Source organism: Halichoeres trimaculatus, unplaced genomic scaffold (genome assembly GCF_033239565.1).
Source record: "Halichoeres trimaculatus isolate MK-OKI-2021-1 unplaced genomic scaffold, fHalTri1.1 fHalTri1_scaffold_9, whole genome shotgun sequence".
In the NCBI taxonomy this organism is placed as follows: domain Eukaryota; kingdom Metazoa; phylum Chordata; class Actinopteri; order Labriformes; family Labridae; genus Halichoeres; species Halichoeres trimaculatus.
The window spans coordinates 7,587,869-7,607,149 of NW_027437188.1; the positions used below are offsets into that span (position 1 = coordinate 7,587,869).

General features: G+C 40.8%; 1 protein-coding gene across 1 annotated transcript in view; it reads right to left on the reverse strand.

Moving 5' to 3' along the window:
• Positions 1-18,413, reverse strand: part of dpf1 (double PHD fingers 1) — a 76,822-nt gene extending 58,409 nt beyond the window's left edge. The window contains 3 exon segments of the mRNA XM_074679612.1: positions 1,182-1,211; positions 18,207-18,397; positions 18,399-18,413. Of these exon segments, the coding sequence (XP_074535713.1) occupies positions 1,182-1,211; positions 18,207-18,397; positions 18,399-18,413 (236 nt within the window).
• Between the last annotated feature and the right edge of the window lie 868 nt (positions 18,414-19,281).

The following is a 19,281-nucleotide window of genomic DNA, read 5'->3' on the forward strand; positions in this document are numbered from 1 at the left end:
GGGTTCTTTCTCTGCTCTTTAAAGTGTTTTGACATTACACGTTATACTGGTGACAGGATGGTATGTAGAGCAGCCATCAGTGGATAATCCTGTTCCCACAGTCATCAGGAGTTTTGGGGGGTTATTTTATCCAGATGATTTAGAGAGAAATCAACTTCGCCACCGATGCACTGCTTTGTTATTCTGTCATTTTAGGTTTTAAAGATGACATGCAACAAGGAAATCTCTTTTCAGTAAATATCTGATGAAGCTTGTGACATTGACAGAGCTCTCACTCTTACACCAATGTCTTTTCAATGAAGACCGTAGACATCTTGAAGTGAAACTGAGAAGTGTGCACTGTGTCTACGCAGCTACAAATTTTCTATTCTGGTCACGGACGTCAAATCGTCTTGATGTGTCTCCAGCACGGTCTAGTTTGTACTGCTTGTCTGTTTTGTCTTGGTATGTCTTGTACACTGTTTTCACCCTGTTACTTCTGTCATGTGTACAATGCACCTGGACATGAGACAGAAGGTGGTCTTTCTATGCTTATGTTGCATCCGTTCACATGAAAAATCAGTCTTGATAGGAGGAGATGAACAAAGATGCAGAATTAGAATGATCAAATTTTGCCTTTTTGCAGTAGAAAAAGATTTGTTAAAGATTTAAAGACAGGTTCCTCCCCCAAAAAACAAATCTCAAGTAGTCTAAACTCTACAACTTAGGATTCGTCCTTCATCTTTCCCATCTCTGCGTACTTCTTTGAGTGAAAGGAGTGGAGGCTTCAAGTGGGCTCTCATGGACAGGTTTAATACCTGTGTGTGTGCATGTTGGTGCTCTGCACACATCTCTGCAGGTATGTGCATGTGTGTAAGTCATACAGGGCATTGAGTGGAAAGTCAAGGGCAGTGTGTGTGAGTGTGTATGTGTGTGGTGTGTGTGGGCCACAGAGATGCACAGTCCTATTAACCCTGGTCACAGCAGACGAGCTGGCAGCCACACACTGGTGAAACCGCACACACACACACTTGCACACATGCAGAACAGCGACACATTTTTCACAGTGAGGACAGTTCATGCACTGTATCTTTACACCTGTACAAGTGTGAGTTTGATTACCATTCAGTGTAATATTCCTCTCTTTGTTCCTCCCTCCCCCTCGCCCCCCTCCCCCTCCCACCTCTCATCCTCCCTCTTACCTGTTCTTGATGACTGCACCTCCAGATTGCCTGCAGGGAGAAGAAGAAGAAGAAAAAACAAGACATTTGGTGAGTCACTCCTCGTCTCCAATACTTCCTCTCCCCCTTTTCCACTCCTCATTCTTTCACATCTTTCCTTCATTCTCTCCCTCTTCCTGTTTTTGCATATTTAACTTTCACACTCAGCCCATCTCCCGCTACACTTCTTTTTCGGTTTGATTTTCATCTCGCTTCACACTCCTCTCCCTCCTCCTTGTCTTTCTCCTGTTAATCACTCCTCTCTAGTGTCTTCCTGCTGAGTGCAGACATCAAGGTCACTCTGCTATACAGACAGTAGATACAGGACACACACAACTACGGCTACGCACGCACACACACAGACACATTTGGAGAGACAGAGAGCTGGGCCAAAAGCAAAGGACAAAAAACAGTGCAGTGCAGCTGCTGCTGATAATTTATTACATCAGTTCTGTGTGGTCTTGAAGGTGTTAGAGGTAAATTGATTATTAAATTTTAATTAAATGCTAACTGTTTGTTGAGTTTCCTAAAAATGTGGTCACAATAAACCACAGCCACTGACATTTTCCAGTGATGTTACATTCAGAGAGGGTGTTGAGTGAAGCTCATGTGAAAAAAACATACCATTTGGAAAACACTGTCCCTGTAAAAATCATCACATTAATTGATGAAAATGTCATGATCCCATAAGACAAACACAGCAAATGCAATGAGGATTCTATTCAAGTTGTTGAAGGCAAGACCATTCACATCTGTCTGTACTCAGTTGTAAAGATAGAATTTTTTGTAAGAATAGAATAGAATAGAATAGATTTGAATAGAATAGAATAGAATATTATTTTGTTGATGTAATGTAGTAATGAGGTAATGAAGTAAAAATGTGATTATAATCAGTATTTGTGCTACTGAAGCCATTTCTCTATAATAAACAGAGAATTAGCTTGTGATAATGAAAAATAATTTAAGGAAAAAATTGATATGATTCAAGAACGTCACAGTGTTAATAATTCAGATAATGAGCAGCTCTTTTATCACATTCATGTGTCTCAAATGTAAATATTAGCTATGAAGAGGCTAAATGCTGATGGTGGCCAGTGGGCAAATTAATAATAACTTTTATCGGAGAATGAAGCTGGCTTATTTTAATTGTCACAAAGCTGTTTTTATTTTATTTTTATTTTTAACTTTTGTCTTTGACCGTTACATGGGCAGTATCTTAAGTCCTTTACATTTTGTTGTCTTAATTGTTTTAATCTATTATTGCTTTTATTTAACAGACGTTCCTTTTATTTGGTGGTAGTTCTTAGCCTTTTATATTTCTATTTTTCCTCACGTTTTTTTTAACTTTGTTTTTTTACCTCTCTTTAACTTCTCTTATTTATCTTTACTGTTTATTTTGTAAAACACTTTGTAACATTGTTTTTGAAAAGTGCTATAAATAAATTGTATAATAAAAATAATGATTATAATAATAATAATAATAATAATAATAATAATAATAATAATAATAATAAATTACTAAACTTCTACTATTATTATTATTATTATTATTATTATTATTATTATTATTATTATTATTATTATTATTATTATTATTATTTATTTATTTATTTATTCATTATTAATATTATATAACTACCGCCAAATAAAAGGAACGTCTGTTAAATAAAAGCAATAATAGATTAAAATAATTAAGACAACAAAATGTAAAGGACTTAAGATACTGCCCATTTAACAGTCAAAGAAAAAAGCTAAAAATGAAAATAAAATAAAAACAGCTTTGTGACAATTAAAATAAGCCAGCTTCATTCTCCAATAAAAGTACATCTATAGTAAGTGTTTTTTTTTTTTTAATTTAAGAGATATAAAAGAGGACAAAGACTGTGGACTGTATCCTGCAACTTCTGCTTCTTACACACTTCAATTCAGCAACAGCTCTAGATTCATCACTACACATTTGCACACCTTTCCCTCTGAAATAGCCTAATGTTAGTGTCTCAGTGTGTGATGACACATCGCATTATGGAGTTGTGGAAGTACAAAAGTAAGACGTGCAAACACACAGCACACATGCACACAGTGCTGCTCCACACTCACTCCAGTTAGCCTGTTCCCACCTCTGATGGAGGATCAGAGGCTCTAAGACTTCACCCCACCACTACACCTCTACAGGTGAGACATAACAGTGCCATGAAAACCCCTTTCTGTCTCCTTGTCAATCTAAACCACCACATAGATTGTTGCTGACACTTTGCACCAGTAGAGGCAACCCAAAAAGAGAACTGGCTGGTGGATTGACAACACATCTGTCGCACCAAGCAAAACAGGCATTACACCAATCAAATATCAAAGATCTCTCAGGTCAGCACAATTTACAGCAGAAGTTTCTTTGTTAAGCTGATGCAGGCACTCATGATAATGGAAAGTTTAATGACTCTTGTGTCAGTGTTTATTTTCCTGCAGGAGATGTAGCTGTCAGTTATCTTTTTAACAAAAGGGGAAAAAAATTAAAACCCAGCCTAAAAAACAACACTTGGACATAAATCAACTTGATAAGAACTCATTTTTGATGATTGACAGCATTTATTTGACATGCATTTTATTTTTCTGGAACTTATACTGTAGTCAGTCATCTGGGGGGAGCTCTGAGAGATCTTACTGTATTTGGGATAGCTGTTCTGTCCTTTAATTTATGCAGGCTCTGGTCCAAATGTGATTATTAACTTGAAACCTCTCCAAGTGACAGGACTGTCTCTATACATTCTCTTTGTGGTATCTTCTTAATCTTGAAGCAGTGAAGTTGTAACCAATTATCAGAATGAGGAAGTTTATATGACCTGAAGGAACATCACACTGTGCATGACATCACCAAAAAGGCACAATGTGATGTCTTTTCATGGCCTGTTATACCTTTAAGTTTTTGGATGCAAGCAACGTGTCAAACACTCTGATCATCTGCTTCATGGTTTGTGTCAGTGCCTTACCTACTCACTTCGGCTTCAAACTTTAAACATTAAGTTTATTGTCCCCTGAGGAAAATTTGCTCAGCAGGCAGGCAAAAAACACAAAATATAGTAAACAACGCCCAAAAGGTCTCTTTACCGTAACTCTGTCACTATTCATTTAGTAGAAAAATTTAAATGGAATTGAAAACCTAAGAATTTGTGCTTTTCAGTTATATATATGGTACAGTACAGTAATCTCAAGCGTGTGACATAGCCCAGCTTGGGAGCTGTGATTTCTGTCATTACAGCTTTCTGTCCAAGGGGCAACATCCGGTTTAGAAAAATGAAACCTCTGTGGAAGTACCAAAAGTTGTTGTTCATTGAGGATCCACTTGAGGCTGGCTGCAGTAAGACTGGAAGTCATGTTCACACCAAGACGAAGAAAACCCGACTTTTACAGCATTAAAAAGCATTTTTACAGCCTGGTTAAAAAAAAAGCCTGGGTTTGAAACACTGATTTCATTATCGACACAAACTGTACAGGGGGTGAATTTGTTGTGGTTTAGAAGTTATTAGGATCATTTGATTATCCAATTAGACTCCAGCCACCCATAACCCTGAACAGGATAAGCGGTTCAGAAAATGAATGAATGAATTAATGATTGTCCAATCAGGGACACAGCTCAGGTCATGTGACTGACCGGCACCCAGTAGCTGTTCAAAAGAAGCTCCAAGCCAGTGTCATATCCAATGTGGCTACGTACTACTGGGATTGGCTTCATATTACGGTATCAGGAACAGACAGTAGGGATGCACGATATTGGATTTTTGCCGATATCCGATATGCCGATATATCGGAACCCCTTTTGGCCGATACCGATACCGATACCGATAATCACAAGTTTGTTTGTTTTTTTTCACTGTAAAGAAAGCTAAGTCTATCCTGTACTGGAATTTATATGTTACCCTTATTGTGACGGTTTTATTTGTTTAAGAAACACACATAAAACAAGACAAAAAACATTTGATTTTACCATAAATAAGAAATGTATTGTTTTGTCAAACTCAAGACATTCAGTATTGAAATACAGAAAAATAGTTTCTTTAGATCACATGAACTTTAAATGTACAATGTATTTTTAAACATAACCAAGTTGCATTTGATTATTTTAGAGCTACTGTAACAACCTGGTGACAGACACAGAGCTCTGCAGTGCAAATAAATGAAGTGCTACATTTTATTTAAGGAGCTTATTTTTCAGATGGAAAATAATAATAATCCTAACTGAATAGCACCTTATTGGCTGTGCATATCGGCAGAAATTTTCATTTCTGCTGATACCGATAAATGTGTTTTTAAGCTTTTATCAGCCGATACCGATATTGTGCCAATAATATCGTGCATCCCTAACAGACAGTTGACATTGCAGAGACTACCTCCATGTTCTAAACAGAGTATGAATTTGTCTCATTAAACTTCCAACAAGACAAAAACTTTTTTGTTGTGTTTTTTTCCTTAACACTGCTGATACCTCCATGCCGTGTGCAATAATCATTCACCATATGTTGAAAAATTTAACATCTGGCCCCTTTCTCCAGTATGTACCACTGGAAAAAGGGGCCAAAGCACTCACACACGGAGCATTTCCAGACTACTTTGCAGCTATAATAACAAAATATATCCAGACCATTTTAGACTCAGTAAGTAATTAGGATCTTGACTAGGCTAGGGTTACAGTAATGAAAACATAAAGTTATTATTATGAGTTGACCAATGCCATCATGTTATAGACTTTACATACTCAAAATAGTACAGATCATACCCAAATGTACCATTTCATAATAATCATGGGTATTAAATAAAGAAATCAGACGCTGTCTCATGAAAACCAAATTAGCGTAAGACAGTGCTAGCGTTATTGCACCATTTGACGCTAACATGCAAAGTAGAAGCAGAGGTAACTTTTTTTCTAACCCAAGCATTTTTTTTTTTTTCAAAACATGTACACCCATCTTAAAACTTGTCTGACAGGAGTAAGGCTGAAGACTTATTTGTGTTGTACTAGCAGCAGCTAATGTAGCCTCAAGCAGCTAGCCTCCAGCAGAGCAGAGGAGTGGGTTTCAGAGGTCTGATGAGCTCGCCACTTTTCTTCCCAACACCCCCGGATTAACATTTTTTTTATATTTTCATATTTGTTGCCTCAAGCCAGAAGCATCACAGACTCATGTGACATCACTTGACACATATTATCTGATTTCACTCAACTCCCTCTGGAGTCACAAAAGCTTCGTACAACTGTTCCACACATACAGCAGTGCTCCCAAAAACCTGTAAACAGACTTTGATGAGTGAAATCATTGAAGTACGCCTCTAATTAAATACATTACAGCTACCCCCTGATGAGGGCCAAAAGCTAAAAAAAGTCTCTAAGTCAACTGTAGTTGTTTGGATCCCACAGGCTGCCGCTCAAACATCTGCCATGCAGAGACAGAAAACACTGCATGTCAGAAAAAGGTAAAAATACAATTTTTTGTGCAATTTTATTTATTTATTTAGCACCTTTTCTTACATTTAATCTTTATCTCAACTTGCTTTTTATGAAAATAAGACCAGTAAACAAAAATACAATAAACACAAACAGTAAAACATTAAAGAGTGAGATGACAGGGATAAATCAGATTTTAAATCTGTATTGTTTATGTTTTGTTATGTTGGTAAAGGATCAGAACTCAGCTTTAAAGAGAAGCATAACAATGCTCACTGTAACATCTTAATCCAGAGAATCCTGCAGTAAAAGGGTTTTGTTTTCAGGAATCATATAAATGAATGAAAGGGAAAATGATCATTAAGTCCTATCTGCACCAAAATCCAATTAGTTCTTTCTTGCCCAAGGGCTGAATGTTGGCAAGAGTTTCTTTCAATTTGAAGGATGATGTGTTTCAGGAGTCAAGAGTTACCCGTAATAGACGGTTTAAGGTGCAGTGTGAAGCATTCAGCTTCGGTGGCATTTAGGGATCACACTATGAAATATAATACTCAGACGTATTTTACAATGCGTGTATAATTATCTGAATATCTAAATTGTTTTATGTTTGTCAACTCAGAATGAGCCTTTTATTTCACATAAGAGCAAGTCTCCCTCCACAAAGCCAGCCATCCCATACTGCCATGTTTCCTCAGTAGCGCAGACAAACAAATAACAGCCATATGCGCTTTTCTATTTAGTGAGCAGGCATCCAAAATATACAAAAGCAAAATATTAGAAGACAAAAAAGAAGAAGAGAATGGATGTTGGGTGTTGAAGAATTTGCACTGATTGATGTCTTGATATTATAGATTTGACAAATGGAGGATTTTACTGATCATGCTTCACAGCAGCTTCTTGTTCTCTTTGCACGTAGAGCTTCAGCCATATGAGGGATGAGTTAAGGAACATTAGACTGCAACGTGATGGCTTTATATCAACGTAGACTTCCATTTCTGCAGATTGTTTCAAATCTGCTGCAACGAACTCTACCCTATAAAAGATGACCATATAATAAGACAAAACTGAATACTAAAGTTCTTAATGAGTGATTTTTTGATATTAACAACAAAAAACAGTGTAATGCCCTTTAAAATGATTAAAGCTGAATCTCCAGCTAACAAAGGTTGTCAGGACCAGTTAACTTTCCTTGTTGTGAATAAGGACAGTCAACTCCACCATCAGACCCAGCAGATGCTCGTGCGCTCTAACAGCTTGTGCACAGCATCTCAAAAACCTCCCTAACCCAATCTGCAACCTCGCAGGCCGGCACTGGACGTGTGACATTTAAAGGATGTGATCGGGGCGTCGATATGTGGGCCATGCTGTGCTCATGTCGGTTAACATGTCGTCGGGAATGTCGTTGCCTTCTGTTAAAGAGAGTATGCTTCTTTACAGCTCAGCGCCTGCTGTCAGCTGTGTGTGCTGCTACTCGAGTGTTTTTAAAGCTGCATCTCCAGAACTTTTCCTACCTTGTTTTTAATTTTGCTTTGGTGCTATGCCAGTGATCCTCCTTGAAGTTTACAATAAACAGAAATTAATCAATTATGATTGAGGCAAAAATACAGCAGGTTACAGCCAGGCAGCCAATGAGATACTGGGATGAAGATAAAAGTAAAAACCTAAATGCATTTAATTCCCAAGTTTGGACCAGCAGAGGCCTGGACACACTAAAGAGGCTCCCATTCCCTCAGGTACAAATTAATACTCTCTTTGCATGTAAATAGCCCCGAAGAGGGAGAATAAACACTCAAACTCTGTAAGAGGTTCTCTAACACTTACATACATTAAAAACTTCTGGTCCTCTAAGTCTAACAGGCTGCTTATTAAAATTTAAGAAGAACGTGTTGAGTAAAAAGACTCAGACTTCAAGGCTGCAAGAGTGACCAGACTGAGAAACCAGAACAGAAAGAACCTAAGCTGGAAAAAGGAGAAACATTCAAAATGTAAAACAGCTCACCCCTCCACCCTCCCCTCACTTCAAACCCTCTCCCTCTCATCCCTCCATCCCTCCATCCCTCCATCCCTCCATCACCTCTATCCCTGGCTCTCCTCCACTGCCTTTAGAAGCACTGGAATGAGTCGGTCCCTCCTCGATAATAAGTTGACAGCTGTAGAAAATGGCTTCTTTCAATTTGGGCGCTCCCAATCTCATTATATTGTGATAGGGGAGCTGCATGACTGTTTGCCTGTTTGGAGGCTCGTACGGGAGGGGAGCTCAGGCACTCGAGGGGGCGGCTGAGAGGGAGGTTCGCAAAGAGAAAGTTGGGAGAAGACACTTGAGGAAGGCGAGCGCAAGGAGGAGATGGGCAGGGGAGAGAGCATGTCGTAAAAAGAGTGGAGAAGAGAAGAGAAAGTGAAACAAAGAGAGAAAAGGTAGAAAAGAGAAATAAAATGGGCTGTGAAAATATGTAGCTAACTGATAACTGTTGTTAAAAAGAGGACTGTGAACACATTTTGGAACAAAAAAAAAATCAGTTTCAAAACATCATGAGAAAAAATCAACATCAGCTCAGAATAATAATCCTCAGCTTTTAGATTTTATTTTGAAGTCCAAATGAGGTAACAACAACAGGACAGCCTATTCAAATGTGCCCTGAAGGGCTACCTCCCATTGTGTTATTATTGTGGTAGTAGAAAAGGAAAGCTGATTGGCAGAGAATTAAACTTTGTTCAATGGAAGAAAAAGTGTGTTGTAAAATCGATGACAATGGAGAAATATTTATTTTCAGTATTTTTTATATGTGAGTTACAAGGTGGCTTTAAGCCCACCATCACTGATGAAATATGAAGATGATGAAGAAAGTGCAAAAAAGATGGGAAGTTTTTTGAGTGTCCACTTGAGGATGGTTCATGAGGCCCCAAAAAACACATAAACTTCTGACAGCAAAAATCAACTGTTAACAACCCAGTTTACAAAAAAACATTAATGTTGGTCCAGTGTCTCATTTATCTTTCCACACCCTTTAAAGAGTTTGAATATATTGCTTTTACATCTTATAAGTAAAGATGATGTTAAGAGAATGAGTGATTAAGGACATTGTTGATTAAACTTTCAGGTGGGCAAACTGTAACTGTTAACTAAGAGGCTAAAGGCTGACCTTAACTCCACCTCTTCACCTGTCGCTAGATTAACACAAAGATGGGTTGAGTTGGCATTTCCAATATGGTGCTGCCTTCAATAGGCTCAAAAACTCTGCATCAGAAAACCAATAGGTGATGTCACAGAACGTGTGCTTATACAACCTGTGTTAAAAAATGAACAGTGACAGCTCATGCTTAGCTGACTCAAAAAGTTATTTAGATAAAATCATGATACAATACATTTTTGTTCAACAAACATGCTACACAGAGAAGGTTGCTTAGATTATGATGATGTTAAATACAGGAAAACCAAAAGCCTATATATATATATGTGTATATATATATATATATATATATATATATATATATATATATATATATATATATATATATATATATATATATATATATATATATATATATATATTATATTTCACGCCAAAGCTCCATAAAGTCACAAAAAAACACAAGTTTGCATTATGTTTCTGTCAAGTTAGATTTTTCACTGTACTCTTAGTGTCTCTGTGCAAAGCTAACACTGTCCTTGCAATATCTTTTTAATAACAAGTTTTCAAAGTGACAAACATATTAGCTCTTTGAACATAAATTTAGAAAAGCTTAACTTCACTTATAGTAAAAAAAAATCTAAAAACTGTCAAAATTGAGCATGATTTGGGGCCCAGATGGCCTAGCGGTTTAGGTTGCGCCTCATGAGGTCCCCCTCGAGCGGGTGGCCTGGGTTTGAGTCCAGCCGTGGCCTGTTTCCAACATGTCACTCCACTCTCGCCCCCTTTCCTACTCTATCCACTGTCCTCTCCTCTATCATTAAAGGCATAAAAAATTTAAATAATAAATAATGAAACTTTAAAAAAAGATTTAGCATGATTTCTTCAGCACAGCGTAACGAGGGAATACACGGTGTCTGGGCTGATGGTGTGAAATTGGTTTGTTGACTGCAACCAATGTTAGCAGAGCTAGCGCCACTAGCCTCTAGTCCTCTTTTCAGGTTAATGCCTACATGCCGGTGCTGGCTGCATATTGATTTGATCATGTGGTAAAATTCTAGTTAAACCCGACAAGTACTACATTATCTTGTCTTTGAGATGGAAGTACTTCCTAAAAGTGCCGCGCTATCAGATGCTATCTGTAGGCTGTATTAGCAGCATTGTTGCAGTGGCCATAAACCGGAGACACAGCTGCTACCTACTAGTGGAAGGTTGGTGAGCTACATCTAAAGCAAAACATATAACCAGGTCTACAAATACTACTAATCCATTCAACCCACTTGTACTTCTGGCGCAGACTAGTATTTAGTTGGTAAGTCAACTAAATGTGCACATCTCTGCCTTTTCCTTTCAGCAAGTCTAAAAATAAGCAAAACGACAAGTACTCATACATTCTGAAGTATTTCCTTAACAGATAAGGAAGATTAGGTATTGAACAAACTTTAATGGAGGGTTTTCCTCACTGTGTGGGGGGGAACTCTCACAGCTGCATCAGTCTGGCCGGTGGCCACAGTGATCCCTCTGACCAAGCAGCTACTGAAAACACAAACCGCAGGTAGAAGCACAGGCAAACCAAACTGCCCATCATCGAACCACACAGTCGATGAGGAGAGCTCCGAACTGATCCTGCACCAACATTCGCACACACATTCACACACAAACACACACTGTGGGTAAATGCCTCTTTACCCACAGTGTCAGAGCTAAATCTAAAATTTTAATCATTTTCATTTCCCCAGTATTATCAAATTGCTTCTATTTCAGGTTTGTTACGGCTATACTCGCCGTTAATCGATGCACACAGACATACTGGCGGAGGGAGATATACTAGCAGCTTTAGGAATTACCTGGCCAAGTGCCAACTCCCCGACAAACCAGAGCTGACTACCAAAAACATCCAGGCAGACATGATGGAAATGACAATCAGGCCTGCACCGTGCAAGGGCACAAAAACTAGAAAGGACACCTGAACACATGAATGCATGTACATACGCACAGCAATGCAAGCAGAAACAGGCTCATGAATATTGGATATTAAGCACAAGAAAAAGGAGGCGTGTAGATGTGCAGGAAAAAACAAGTCAGGGATGAGCAAATGTAATGTATTAATTTATGAATCTCTCACAGTACACATGCATACACTGAGTCAAGATTTGATGAAGAAAAAAGGAAGTAGTCTGATGTACAGAGTGTGTGAGTGTGTGTGTGTGTGGATTGTAAGCCCACATTGAGCTGTCTGCCTCAGCCTGCGCTAAGCAAACAGCAGGGAGGAAGAGAGCTCCATGAAAACACTGAAAAAACTGGTAACACTGGCAGCGCACAAACACACAAACACACTCGTGCTCCTGACAGGCAGCAGACGTACAGCGTTCCTAAACAGCACCGCCACCCCACCAGGCCCACCCTGGGTAAGCTATTGTCTGGATCTCTGGGTGATCCCTCAAGTCCCATCCAGCAGAATAAGTCCACTTCAGCACACACTGAGTCTGTGTCCAGCACTGCGTCCACACACTGCTACAACGCACACTCATACACACACACACACACACGCACACGGTGCCGGCAGCAGTTTCTGGTTACACTGCAATTAACCACACCAATTAGCGGGTTCCCAAACCAAAATAGAAACAGAGGGCTCCCCCTAGAGGTGAAATTACATCATTGGAAAAGCCAGTGAGAAATGTGAGGGAATCATAAAAATGAGTCCACAATTATCAAAAACGCCAACAAAGGACTTCAATTCTGCGACAGTTTCCAGCAGGGTGGAAGTAGGTAATTAAACTGGAAGGAAATGAAGTAGTTCACATGTAAATGGCTTCATGGGGGCTGAGGGCAGATTGTATGGGCATGATTTCCACTTGAGATTTGTTAGCAAATGCTGCAGAGACTATGGCCGTTAGCTGTGTGTGTATGCTTGGGTTTTAAGCCTGTTAAAACACTTGTGCCTAAACACTCAAGTCTGCACACCTGGTCTACACACCTGTCTCATTCACCATGTCCATCTGTGCAGGTTTTCACACACATGCGCACACATGCATACACTCACACACTCATTCATGTTGGCTGGCCCAGGGAGCTTTGTGTGCACAGTGGAGAACTAATATCAGGCGGCCTACTACTGTACTGTTCCTCCCCTCCCCCCGACCAAGCCCTTCCATGGCTGAACTCAACAGATTAAACTATGCAATATCACCCTTACCAATTCACCCCTCCTCCTCCTCCTCCTCCCCCCTCCTCCCCCAGTCCCCACCACCCTCAATTCAATTTCTTCTTCTTCTTTCTTTCTTACTCTGAGTGCAATGATTTGCCTTTTCCCCCCTTTTCTCCCCATAAATGTGTGTGTGTCTGAGAGAGAGTATTTCTTTTAACATACTTACACATTCATTTTCACAGACACTGCCGCAGCACTTATTCTTCTCTAAATTATACAAACTATAAGGTAAAAACCTTGAGACACAATTCAGAGAATAACCACACACCAGTGAAGTCCAGCTCTAGCATGGGGTTAAGGAAAACAAGTAGAGACATACTTAGTGTGTGTGTGTACTGGCAGAGACCATGTCAGTCACAAAGACAAAAAGGCCACACACTGGCTCTGACATTGACGGACAGACAGATGGACAGAAAGGAGTGTGTATTTGTGCAGCAGTGTGTGTGCAGAAGCCGGAGTCTGCCACACTACCAGCTGGAAAACGTCAGTTTTCCTGGAATTGCTGTCACAGCAATGCATCTAGGCATGTGTGTGTGTATGTGTGTATGTATGTATGTGTGTATCTGCAACTGACTGCTTGCATATTTGAACATGAAGAGAGATCTGACAGACAGACAGGCAGAGTGAGGAAGGGAGACCGAGGCAGAGCCAGGCTACAAAACATGTCATCTCTGTCAGAACTTTGTGTTACCTGCTGCGTGTGATCGTAATGAAGAGTTACATTTCATTTCCTGAGTGTGTCTTCCTTGTCATCCATTGGGTGTGGTTACTCAGGAGTCATCATAAAACTGTGAATCATGGGTCTCTTTGTGTATGTGCATGTGTCCTGTTTGCATGTTTGCATGTTTGTGTCTGCAAATGCACCGCGCTCAGAATTAGTGCATACCTATTTATGCATGCATAAATATTTGTCTGTGCATGCCTCCCTGGTCTGTGTGTGTGGGTGTATACATATTCGGTAGCTATAGCTGCAGTGGGTATTGAGGGCAGTACATCAGGGTAAGGCAATCTGCCTCCGAACAGCTCCTTCAGGTGAGATTTATCACCACTGCACTTGGCCTCTTATTATGGGGATGGATTCCCTACCTCTGAATCTGGGTGTGCACGTGTGAGTGCATGTGTGTGAGTGTGTGCGTGTGAGTGTGCTTTTTCTAAGTCCCCCCCAGTCTGCATCCTTATTAAAGTGCTGCAGAGAGAAGCAGCCATTGGTTTGTGATGACTCCACCCTCGAGAAGTCCAAGATAGGGATGCACTGGACACGCAAAGACACCAGGAATAATATAAATGGGGAATGACAAGACAGAGGAAATGGTGCTGAGGAGGAGAAGAGAGGAGAAGAGAATTATTTTGGGTGGCTTAATTCTCCCCTTCCCCCATCACACTTTGCATTTGGACTACAACTTGCAAGCAAACAGAACTACAAATTCCAAATTTCCTGGCTTGAAGTCACTCAAGGTCCCAAAGCAGTGGAGCTGACTGACAGTCAGTTAGGTAGCACTGGAGAAATAGGTCATAGAGCTAAAAATACTTATCTATGTCTCTCTCTTTCTCTCACTCTCTCCTCATCCTGTCTTCTTGAAAAAAAAAGTAAAACACACAGAAAGTCTACATAAGGGGATGATGAAAGGAAAAACTGGAAAAAAAGACGTACCCACAAAAACGTCAGACCTCAGGCTTACTCCAGTACGAATAAAAGAAGAAACGGAGAGCAAGAAACCAGAATGAAGGAGCGCAACTGTGCGTGCTCACCACTGTGTGTTTGTGTGCGTTTGTGTGTCTGGATCCACACACGGGTGATGCCGCACAAATGAGGGAGTGAGGGAATGAAAGGGAGAGACTGGAAGAGAAAGAAAGGTCTAGAAATGGATGCTCAGGCTGTGGTTTTCAACCATCACGTGGGGCTGTTTGCACACACAGCCGGTTATTACATGGAACTCATTTAGCTGGGCTCAGTCAGGCAGGGCAGAAATAATATTATATAGGCCCTGCCACAATAGCACTGCACACTATTATCTACATCTCTGTCCTTACCATCACAAGAAAGTAATAAAACTGAGGTATAAACCATGAAAAGAGCCATTTTGATGAATTCGGACACCTGCACCTGCAAAATCTGTGCCTTTAAGTCACATTACTACTCCTTGTTCAAGTTATTGCACTATCTTCCAAAATTGTTCAGTCATTAAAGATTTTAATCACCTACTTAGTAATTAGGGACCCTCATTTTGAACACAGTCACTTAAAAAAAGGATCCTAGCGTCATCTTTTCCAAAAATCTGAGATGCTTCTAAGGGGAAGATGGTCTAAACAGTAGATTATAAACACTTTCTCTCAGTGGGTAGACAAAATCTACAACAAATCCCCCCAAAGCAACTCTTAGAATAAGCTTTCCAACAAGATTTAAGGGATTGAACAAAATGCAAAGAGAATTCTGTCACTACTTTTTGCTGAATGTTTAAGGGGCGACATGCCCTGGTTCACAATGTACAAAACCAGGATGGAGGATGGGTGATGGAGGGTGGGGGGTTGGGGGTTGGGGGTAGTGTGAGGTGAGGGTATAAGCGACTTGGAAAGCTGGATGGTTTGGGGGCTGAAAAAAGAGGGAAAATGGAAAGAAGAGAGGGAGAGCAGATGAGGAAACGGCTGAACAAAAGGAGTGATGGATGGAGAAAGTGATGGAGAAAGAAGGAGAGGAAAGCAGGGGTGATGGGAGGACAGAAGGGAAAATAAGAGGAGGGGAGAGAGGAGCGAAGGAGAAGGAGAGAAAGAGAGATTAAACAGGTCTCTAATCCAGCAGAGAGATAGACGGAGAGAGGGCTGCTAGGGAAATGCCCAGCTCTCCTCCACTGATTTGCCTTTTGCACACGGCTGAACCCTCCACTGTACTTCCACACACTCATCAACTGCTATCACACTGCGCCGAACAATGCAAGCCCCACTCACACTTGGCTGGCTGATGGGCAACAACTGGAACTTGCTTTCCTCAGAATTTACATCCATTAAGTTTTCATAATTTACAGCTTAAGCACAACAAAAGTTTAGGAACACAACAAACATTCTCTCTCGTGCACAGTGAGTTGATGCGTTAGTGCCAACACTGACCAAATTTCTCTGCTTGTTTGGTGCATTTTACTAGATAGGCCTTTAATTTGAAAGAATCTAATAGCAAGTTTGTTTGTAGACGTGCCAATTAGCAGTGCTTGTTTAAACGAGCCATTGCAGTGTGGCAACTGGAATATACTTAAACCCAATATGGCGTAACGATGGCATTTATACCGTTGGTGAGATGTTAAAAGCAGCCTTCATTGCTGCTGCCTTGTATCATAAATACTCAGCATTATTACTGAAGTAAAACCAGGACCCAGCATCTTTGCAGGTCTGAATCGGCACAGCAGACTTTGTTTCCTGCCCTCTCTTTCCTCTTTGGTCCATCTGTAGGCTTCAGATCAATAGAGGACCACCAGTGGAAAAAATGGACACTGTTCATTAGTTGCTGGCCTTGAGCCTCTTAACCAATCACTTTCATGTCCCTCCACTCTTTCTATATTCCATTTTCCTCCTGTAAGCCAAATCAAAAAATCCTAACCTGGCCCCATGCTCTGTCCTACTAGCACATCTATATGTATTCCATGCAAATCAGTCAATTTAATCCCTTGACATGGTGTCAGTGAAGGCCTCTGGGAGCAATCTGGACACACTTTGGCTCTGCTCGGATGAGCATCCCACGGAGGAAAGGAGGAGGATGAGAAAGAAGAGGGAGAAGACAAGGAGTGACAGGAGGAGGAGAGGAAGCCCTGAGCTCAAAGGTCCCACATTACAGCCTCCATCCAGTCCACCTGTCCATCCCCTGTCCCCTCATTACACAATACCACTTGATAGCAAGTCATTAAAACATAGTTGAGCCTTAGAGATATAGTGTTAGTACAGGTTTGCATCAGTTCGATAGAAATATGTGTGATGGTGTGAGTAAGATGCACATGGACGAAACACTAAAATAGCATCACACTCAATCAGGGCAGCGCACAGTTCCCCAATCAGCACCATTCCTGTTTCCTCTCTCCTGTGAAGTGCTCTTCAAAGCAGGCACGAACAGGCCAGTTGTTCATGGAATTTGCACGAAAATGTCGCCTGTGTCTGCATCTCAGAGAGACAGACAGACAGACAGACGGGGAGGCAGGCAGTGTTGTATCCCATCCCTGCTCAGGTGAAACCTGTGCAGCCTCCAATGCGCGCCCCTGCCCCTGCACACAGGTCTCTGACTTTTCTTTGTTTCAAACTGTCACAGCTGGGTCTTTAGAGTGCTCAGACACTCCTCGTTTGTATGTTTATATTGGAGCTATTGTGGGTATTTTTTTTTCTTCTCGACTGGATCTGTGTAGTACCCACTGACAGACGCACATCAGCCACGTTTTTGGCCAGGAGCCCAGGCGGGCAGCAGGCGTCTGCATTCCGCTGAAAGCAGTCTCAGAAAAACAAAAAAGAGACCCAAAAATCCTACACAAAGGAGATCATCATATTGAAAACTCAACGGGAAATCCTTCCTTTTATAGGAGCCTTATTGGAAATAAATGTCCATTAAAATACACTTTGAGTTTAAAACACCGGATGCAATTTGGATTTTATTCTAGGCTTTATTCTAGGCGCCGAGGATGAAAGCAACTCTCGGAGTTGATGCCGTACAGCAGCGTATTTACCTCAGCTTGAATATTTTGAAAGGTCCGGCAGTAAAGGTAACGCTGCAGCCTTAAACCCGAGCACTAGGCTTCGTTTTGCCTACCTGTTTACCCCTCTGCCTAAAAATGTGCACACAGGTACTGTAAAGCCATCTGAGCTCCCTGCCTCCCGGCCAACCCGCCTCTCCATCCCGGCTTTGACCGTGATCTTGGCTGGCTACACTGGCAAGGGACATACCGGGTCACCCAAATCTACCTCCAGCATTCCTCCATATCCCTGCACACACGCTGCTGTTGGCTCAGGGAAATAATTATATGAATAGCATCGGAGCGCACAATAATCCTCTCGTGCCAAAAAACCAGAAGCCCCCCGTCAGCTTTAAATATAACTTTTCTCCAGGGCTGCTTCGCATCCGCTGACATTATCTCTGCTGTATGCATTGCATGTATAGATGTGTCTGTAGTCATGCTGAGAAATATCAGGGAATTAAAGGCTCTGAAACTGCACTGACAGCATGCACAAACACAAAAAGCGCAAAGGCACAGGAAATGTGAAGTACTTACGATTTGAGGGGGTTCTGTACCGCTGTGGCCATTTTGATATAGTATGATAGAATGCAACACTGCAGAGCCCGGTATTGTACATGTAATGTAGCAGCTATTTCAATTTCATTCATTCTCTGGGGCTGCGGCTGGAGCGAGCAGCCAATGAGAGGCGGGAGCGCTCTGTGACAGCTTTGGGGAAGTGTAGTTTTTTACGCATGTCAACATGACACATGCCGAGGAGGAGCGCACTACAAATACCAGCGGGGAAAGCGGTTTGAGTGGACCACGGTCCCGCCTCGGACTTGTAAGGGCAAAGCCTTCCCCCAGTTCCGATTTTTTTTCAATTTATATACATTTTTAAAAACATCTAGAGTTATGTCAAAGATAGGATGGAGGGTTGCCTGTGTGTCTGAGGATGTCAAAATATACCATGCACATTGGTTTGGTCTGTCTTACGATGATGATAATTATGCATTGATTCTGAAGCCCAAACACTGAAATGAACACCTGGTCCATTTCTGGATCAGCTGTAGGTCAGGGGATAATAAATTCAAATGTGTTTTCAACGTCAATTTTATTTCTGTGTGGTCAACATGTTGATGTGAGTGTGGACATATCAAAGTATGGGCTCAGTGTCACCTGTACTTATATTAAAATATCAGTTATCAGTGGGACCTTGAATAGTTAGTATATTTTCAGGAAGCAATAGTCGTCTCTAAAATAGGGTTGTTCACATAGATCTGTTTTCTCAAGAAAGTATGTAGCCTATGTAGGAAGGTATTAAACATGTATGTTTAATATATCATGGGTTATTACCCAGAAGCAATAAGTTTATACAATCTATTTTAGTGCAAATTAAGAGAGGTTGGACCTTCATAACCTTACATTAGAGGTGGCATGTTGATAGACCCATGCTTAATCTTACATTATCTATGCTATAGCCCTGCACCGAGCAGCTTTAATTATTCATTAATCAGGGGCGATGGGTTGGGAGTAGGCCTGTAATTGATTCTTTTAGACATTTGTCTCTCATGGTTGGGCCCAGAAAAAAAGGCTGGGACCCTCTCCAATTTGCTCAGACCTCCAAGTTTAA